This window comes from Alexandromys fortis, unplaced genomic scaffold, assembly GCF_014885135.2.
Source record: "Alexandromys fortis isolate MF-2015 unplaced genomic scaffold, M_Fortis_MF-2015_v1.1 scaffold_89, whole genome shotgun sequence".
Classification (NCBI taxonomy): Eukaryota; Metazoa; Chordata; class Mammalia; order Rodentia; family Cricetidae; genus Alexandromys; species Alexandromys fortis.
In genome coordinates, this window is record NW_026067973.1 from 116782 (window position 1) to 124405 (window position 7624).

Genomic DNA, 7624 nt, shown 5'->3' on the forward strand with positions numbered 1-7624 from the left:
AAAAAACCCTTTCCCAAAAAACCAAAAAAAAAAAAAAAAAAAAGCTCCACCCACTCCCCATTTCTCTTCCCAACTGGTCTTCTCAAGTGCAGGCCTTTGCCTCTCCCCCTCTCAGTCTCCCTTCCCTCCTTTCTACCCTCCTCTCAATAAACTCCGCGTTCAAACTCTGTCCCTATGCCATATCTGTCACCCACCCGCCGCAAAGTTCTCTCTTGCACGGTCCTCACCCTCCATGGAACCCGCCAGGGTCCCACCCTTGCTGTAAATCATAACACCTGGCTCCTCCCACCACCAAGCAAGAAGCACAGTGTTTTGTGACCCTACTTAGATTCTGGAGACAGCACATTCCTCTCCTGGGGGTTATTCCAGCCCACATGTCAAGCGGTGCGGAAAGCCGTGAGCTTCGAGTGGAGCCTGGAACAGAAGGCTCCTCCACAGGTCCAGGCTGCTGTGCAGGCTGCTCTTCTGCTTGGATCATATGATTACGTAGACATGAGGGTACTTGAGGTCTCAGTGGCAGATAGGGATGCTGTTTGGAGCCTTTGGCAGGCTCCTGTAGATGAACCACAGAAGAGACCACAGGGATTTTGGAGCAAGGGTCTACCATCATCTGCAGACAACTAGTCTCCTCTTGAGAGGCAACTTTTGGCTGGCTACTGGGCCTTGATGGAAACTTAATGTTTGACAATGGGTCACCAAGTTACCAGGCAACCCGAGTTGCCCACCAAGTCATAAAGTAGGACGTGCAGAGCAGCAATCTATCAAATAGAAGAGGTATACATACATGATCAGGAACGGGCAAGTCCTGAAAGCACAAGAAAGTTACATGAAGAAGCTGCCCAAATGACGGGTTTCTACACCTATTACAACGCCATCTGCTGCCAAGCATACAGTTAGAGCATAATAGGGTGTGCCCTATGATCGGTAAACTGAGGAAGACTAGGGCCTTCTTTCTACCTGGCTTACTGATGGCTCTGCAGGAGCCACCCGGAACCCCTTTCTAATTACAACCCCTTTCTAAGATGCCAGTAGACAGAACTTTGAGGAGTACATTTTATTTGGAAGAAGAAATGGCCAGATGTGCAACTGACTTATTCATGGTCTATAGCCACTGGACTGGCTGGCTGGTCAGAGACTTGAAATGTCCTATGTAAATGCTCGTCAAAAGGCCACCAGCAGAGAAGGAATTCAGTAATCAAACAGATAGGATGATCCATATTGTTGCTCTTTCCCCAACCATTTCTGTCATTGCCCAATGGGCCCATGAACAAAGGGGCCATGGTGGCAGAGATGGGGGTTATGCATGGACCTGACAACACGGATCGACACTCACCTTGCTGCAGCTGCTGCTGAGGGCCAGATGTGCAAGAGCAGAGACAAACACTGAGCACCAGATCTGGCATCACTCCCTGGAGTAACTAGCCAGGGTCCAGTTGGTAGGTTGACCGCAGTGGACCACCTTCTCCATAGAAAGGACAACACTTTGTCTTTACTCTGGTTATGGAATTGCCTTTCCTGCACGCAATGCTTCTGCCCAAACCACCATCCACCGACTTACAGGATGTTTTATCCACTGTCATATTGCTCCTGACAAAGGAACCCACTTCACAGTCAGAGAAGTCTAACAGCAGGCCCACAATGAATTCACCATGTTCCTCACCATCCTGGAGTAGCTGGCCTGACAGAAGATGAAGTAGCCTCTTGAAGACAGAGTTACTGCACCAATTAGATGGCAGCAGCCTGGAGGGCTAAGGCAGGCTTCTCAAGGCGGTATATGCTGGGAATCAGCCACCAATAGATAGCACGGTTTCTCCCATAGCAAAGACCCACAGGTCCAGGAGCCAAGGAGTGGAAAAAGGAACAACAGTTCCACTCACTGTCACCCCTAGTGACCCACTACGAATTTCTTTTCCTTTCTGTTTCCTTCCTTAAATTCTGCCAGCCTAGTTTTGTTTCCTGACGAGGGAACGCACCTGCCAGGAGATAACAAACATTCCAATGATCTGGAAGCTCAGATTTCCTCCTGGCCACTTTGGGCTTCTGATGCCCTCCAGTCAACAAGCCAAGAAAGGAATAAGTGTTAGGAGGGATGGTTGATCGAGATTGCCCTGGGGAAACTGGATTGAGTCCAAGAGATCTTTAGGGCCTCTTCTGGTGCCCTGAGGTCCTGTGATTAAAGTCAATAGGAAACAACAGCCTAATTCAGGCATAGGACAAAGGGCACAGACCCTTCAGGAATGAGGGTGTGGGTCTCTCCTCCAGGAAGAGAGCACAGACCTACTTAGGAAGTAGCTATAAACCAGCCAAGGTCACATGACCACTTGAAGAAACAAGATGACAAGTGCTTGTCATATTTTGTTAAGTATGTTTGCACAGGTATTAGTGCTTTCTTTCAATTTATCATGTAATGTAACATCAATTAAGAGACTATCAGTGATTGTGTTCACTTTTGCGATACTAAAAGGGACATTGCCACCTATTTCAAAATGTAAAATGTATTCGCTGTTGTGAGAGGGAAGAGTTGTGTCTACCATGTTAAGCATGATTATGACCTGGTTAAACACATGCCTTAGCTATTGTACACAGGATAGTTATGTCATGGTTATTGTTTTCATTTGGAAATTAAACATGACTTAAGGAGATATGGTTGTGTCAGGCTGACAAGGGGTGGACTTGTGATAGCTGCTCTTGGGTGTCACCTTGACTCCACCTGGAATTAACTAAAACCCAAATGGCTGGGTTCACCCATGGGATTTTTTTTTCTTTTCTTTTCTTCTTCTTCTTCTTTTTTTTTTTTTTGAGACAGGGTTTCTCTGTAATAGTCCTGGCTGTCCTGGAACTTGTTTTGTAGGCCAGGCTAGTGTCGAACTCAGATCCCCAAGTGCAGGGATTAAAAGGCGTGTGCCACCACCACCCAGCCTGGTTTGTCTTTTCACTGACTGAAGGTTTCAAACAGAAGTCAGCTATGGTGAGGTCTGAAGTCCCAGCAGCCAAAGCAAGCAGGTCTTGGTTCAAGGCCAGCCTGCCTACACACACCGTGCCATCTCAGACAAGCCTGGTAATCTGTTCCCTAAGCACTTGTCCCTCCCTTGCAGCTGCGGCAGGGCCTGTCTCTTGTTCTCAGCTTAGAACTAGCAGCTGCTTGCCAGCTGCCAGCTGAAGGAGCAGGTGGCGCTGCCAGGGCTGACTGCTACAAACCAGCATCTCCCAAGATGATCATCATGCTCCACGAACCTGAAGAGAGTTGAACATTTTCCTCCTTTGAAGGAAAAGCAGCACCTTCCCTTTGTGCCTATCAGGCAACTGCCTCATCGCCTCAGGCGCATCCTCCAGTTTCCAGAACTCCTATTTTCTCTCTTTCAGTTTTCTTTTTTTGAGACAGCGTTTATCTGTGTGTAGCCCCTGCTGTCCTGGAACTCATTCTGTAGATTAGCCTGGCCTAGAACTCAGAGATCCACCTGCCTCTGCTTCCCGAGTGCTAGTAAAGGCACGTGCCTCCACTACCCAGCAGAACCCCTATTCTCATTCTTGGAGCTGAATTCCACTTCCCACTTGGACCCATCTGCTTGGCCTCATCCGTAGAGATCAGACACACACACACAGGTGTTGCTAAAGGGAACTTTAATAGGGCACGGCTGATTCTTCTTTGAGGTCAAAGAGGAAGGGCATCACATCTGTAAGAGAGTTTAGAGGAGTTTACAACCTTGACCTGCTCTCCCCCGGGTCTGCTATGCTGTCCCGCAGAGCTCAAGGCTCCAATGCTACCACTTCAGAAGCCTTTCTGCTTGCTCTGGAAGAGTCGTCTCTGCACAGAACCCCCTGTACTTCTTACCCAGCTCATATTGATTTCCCAGCATGCTGAACTGCCAGCAGCGCCAGCTGCAACCATGGTTTCCCAACCTACAGCTTAGTTCCACTCTCGTGGAAGGTCTCAGAGGGCCTCAACCACTCCTAGTCTCCCTGCTTCCTACAGATGTCTCTAGAGTGGGAGCGTGGCGGGCACATCTAGCCTAGGGTCTGGGCCTCAGGTCCCCCACCCTTGGGCCCACCCATGACAAGGCTTCACACCTGGCTGGCTCATGCACTGTTGGATACTTTCCAGCCGTGTGGAAGCCAAGGTTCGTGTCTCCTCCGCAAAGCGGCGGTGTCCCTCCTCAGTCAATTTCCAGAGGCAGGATCGAGGCCGTGTGTGGGCCTCACACTGCATACTGACCGGCACCTTCTCAAAGCTGTCTCGGAAACAGAGATTGTGACGGATTGTGTTCTTCCAGCCTTCTGGAGCTGTCCGGAAAAAGGGGAAGTGCTTTCTGTGGACAGGGAGGAAAAGTAGGAGGGTGTGGTTCCTCTGAGAGATTCTAGGCCTTGTTTTCCCCCTGGGCCAGGAGCCTCAGAACTTGCTAGCAGGGTGAAGCGGGGCAGGCTGGTCTGGAACCTTTGCTAGCAGAGCCACGATCCCGGGAATCACTTTTGACCCTTTCTTTTCCTTGGTCTTTTTGAGAGAGTCTTAAAGTAGCCCAGATTGACACCGAACTCTCTGGGTAGCTGAGGATGACCATAAACTCCTGGTCCACCTTCTACCTCTACCTCCTAAGTGCTGGGACTACAGGCCTGTGCCACCATGCTAGGCTGAGAATTTTCTTCTCCTAAACCCACTTTACTGTCCCCAACCCCAGGTTCGTTTTTGCCTGTCCCTCAAGGGTTGAGGATTTTGATAACATGCTGAGTTCTCCGCCTAAAATCAGGGAAGGCCTCCCCCCATACTCACTTGGACATGAATATCAAAGCTGAGTGTTAGCCAGGTGAGGTATCACACCTTTAATCCCAGCATTTAGGAGGCAGAGGCAGGTGGAGCTCTGGTTTTGAGGCTAACTTGGTCTACATAGTAATTTCTAGGACAGTCAGGGCTACACAGAGAAACACTGTCACTTGGGAGACAGGCAAGTAGATCTCCGAGTTCAAGCCTACTCTAGTTTATATCATGAGACCCAGGTCAATCAGAGCTACAAAGCAAGACTTTATCTCAAAAATGAGGCCCTAAACAGGGCGATGGTGGCGCACGCCTTTAATCCCAGCACTCGGGAGGCAGAGGCAGGCGGATCTCTGTGAGTTCGAGACCAGCTTGGTCTACAGAGCTAGTGCCAGCACAGGCTCCAAAGCCACAGAGAAATCCTGTCTCGAAAAACAAAAACAAAAAAGGAGGCCCTAATTTCAACTTCAACTACCACGCACATGCATACACACACACACACACACACACACACACACACACACACACGCATGCACACTAAAAGCAAATTCTCAGTGAGGCTTTCTTGACCCCAGGGGGTACAGGGTCCTGTGCCAGTCAGGACAGTCTAAGGGCAGTAGGTGGAAGATGTTGTTGGGAATATTGAGTTTTTTTCTGGCTAATCTTTGGAGGCAGGGTGGGAGAAGCTGCAGTTTGGCCCAGGTGGACTGATATCCGAGGGAAGGCTGAGTTTTTAAGAGGTGGAAGGAGTTCCAGGACAGGCTCCAAAGCCACAGAGAAATCCTGTCTCGAAAAACCAAAAAGAATTAAAAAAAAAAAAAGAAAGAAAAAGAGGCGGAAGGGGGTGGGAGTGCTCACGTTCCTGAACAAGGGATAGGCATGCATTTGCCTGGGAAAGAAAACCAGCACGGTAAATATATGCTCAGGCCCAGATGGGGAAACTGAGTCAGCAGCCCAGGGCCAGGTTGGAAATTATTAGACCCTGACCCTTCCCCTTTCCCTCCTCACAGGCCTCCTGGGGGCACATACCGAATGAAGCTGTAGATCTGCTGTACGTTGATGCCACAGGGGGCGCTGTTTCTGAGTGCCAGGGCAATTAGATGGAAGTAATTGAGAGGAGGACGGAACCAGAGCCTCCCCTCTGGGCTGATAGCTTGTCCAAGCCTCCTGCGACTCTGGAGGGGGCCCCTTGTGGGAAGGGATGGGAGAGCCACAGAGGAGCTGTCATCCTGGTCCTTGGCCTCCTCCTCTTCTGTAAGCTAGAGGGGCACAGAGTAGGATCTGGTCCTGACTCCTTGGCCTCCGCTCCAGGATACAGTGGCAGACGGGGGAGCAGTCTAGCATCCACCATCTGGGCTTCTCCCCAACCCAAGGGCACAGAGCAGTTCTCAAGGTGTTCATCCTTTTCTGGCCCTCAGACACCCAACTGCTGTGCCCACTCATCCGTACCTCCTCCCAGGCGCTAGAAGAGGCAATGTGCTTCTGCTTCTTCTTCTGCTTGTGAGGAGGGGATGGATGGCTGGCAGATGGCAGCAGCAGCAGTGCCCCTGAAGCCTCGGAGCAGCTGGCTTCTTCCTCCTTCAAGACCCTTTTAGGTCTCCTGACCTCCAGCTTGCCGGGAGGATACACAATGTTTGGGTCCACCCACATCCACAGATTGGGCTTAATGTCTGGACCTGTGCAGAGGAAAAAGGGACTTACCATAGCTTTGGGGAGCAGGATAACCCCAGCTCAGGAAACAAAACTATGTCCAGAGAGCTCACCACTTACCATCTTTATCAGGGCAGTGTATTTTTTCCAAAGGCAGTGTTGGGGGATTAACTATTTGGAGTCTGTATTTCGCAACTGGCAAAGAAAGAGAGAGAGTCAAAACATAATAGAATTTTCACTGTTACCCCATGATCTGGGCACTTGAAAGTTTCTGGGGGCGGTGTGGGCTAGCCAGGGTAGTATGAAGCTTAGAGACTGGTAGTCCCTTCACCTCCGACCTTCACAATCTCTGCATTTTTCTCTCACTCTGCATACACTATCCCTGAACGACCTCATACACGCCTATGGATGGGTTACCATTCATAAATCCAGGGCTCCCAAATCTACCTACATACCAGACTTCTCTGCTACTCTCTAAAATAGAGCTGTGGACTGGGTGTTGTTACTTGGGTTATTGACAAGTACTTCAAACTCAGTATCTCCCCTCTTCCCTACTCTTCTCTCCCCCTTCCGCTCCTTTCCTCCTGGCATGGGGTCCTGTTATAAGCTGGCCTCAAAGTCTTCATCCCCCTGCGTGAGTCTCCCAGGATTACAGGCATACTACTATGGCCAATGTCAAGCTTAACATATCTAAAATTAAATGACATTTTCTTGGGCTGTCAAGATAGTTTATCAGGTCATGTTCGGAACAAAACCTATCCCCTAGCCCTGCCCACAAGTTATTCTACATCCCTACTTTATTAAAGTGTGACTTACAACTTCATATGGGAAGGCAAACTGAAAGTGGAGGTCACAGACAGTGGGGGTCTGGTCTGTAGGTAGATTTGAGAACCCTGGATTTATAGATGGTGACTTACAGTCTCTGCATAGGCAAATAATACCCCAAAATAAATTCCTTGGTTGAGGCGGGGCAGTGGTGGCGCATGCATTTAATCCCAGCACTTGGGAGGCGGAGGCAGGCAGATCTCTGTGAGTTCGAGGCCAGCCTGGTCTAAAGAGTAAGTTCCAGGACAGGCTCCAAAGCCACAGAGAAACCCTGTCTTGAAAAACCAAAAAAAGGCCCGGTGATGGTGGCGCACGCCTTTAATCCCAGCACTCGGGAGGCAGAGGCAGGCGGATCTCTGTGAGTTCGAGACCAGCCTGGTCTACAGAGCTAGTTCCAGGACA

The 7624-nt window shown here is 49.8% G+C and overlaps 2 protein-coding genes across 2 annotated transcripts in view; one reads left to right on the top strand and one right to left on the bottom strand.

Moving 5' to 3' along the window:
• Window positions 1-272: 272 nt before the first annotated feature.
• LOC126509959 (uncharacterized) lies at window positions 273-1932 on the top strand (the record flags this gene model as incomplete). Its single annotated transcript, XM_050156199.1, is given in 10 exon segments — window positions 273-364; window positions 366-845; window positions 847-986; window positions 989-1130; window positions 1132-1173; window positions 1175-1360; window positions 1362-1483; window positions 1486-1641; window positions 1644-1688; window positions 1691-1932. Coding segments are annotated over 10 exon segments (1647 nt in total), but the record flags the coding sequence as incomplete, so codon positions are not given.
• A 1689-nt stretch (window positions 1933-3621) lies between these two features.
• Foxr1 (forkhead box R1) overlaps window positions 3622-7624 on the bottom strand; it is a 20682-nt gene continuing 16679 nt past the window's right edge. Inside the window, exons 3-7 of the mRNA XM_050156200.1 lie at window positions 6518-6592; window positions 6197-6423; window positions 5777-6006; window positions 4069-4307; window positions 3622-3674 (exon numbers count right to left, since the gene is read on the bottom strand). Of these exons, the coding sequence (XP_050012157.1) occupies window positions 3622-3674; window positions 4069-4307; window positions 5777-6006; window positions 6197-6423; window positions 6518-6592 (824 nt within the window). The remainder of the gene's footprint in view (window positions 3675-4068; window positions 4308-5776; window positions 6007-6196; window positions 6424-6517; window positions 6593-7624) is intronic.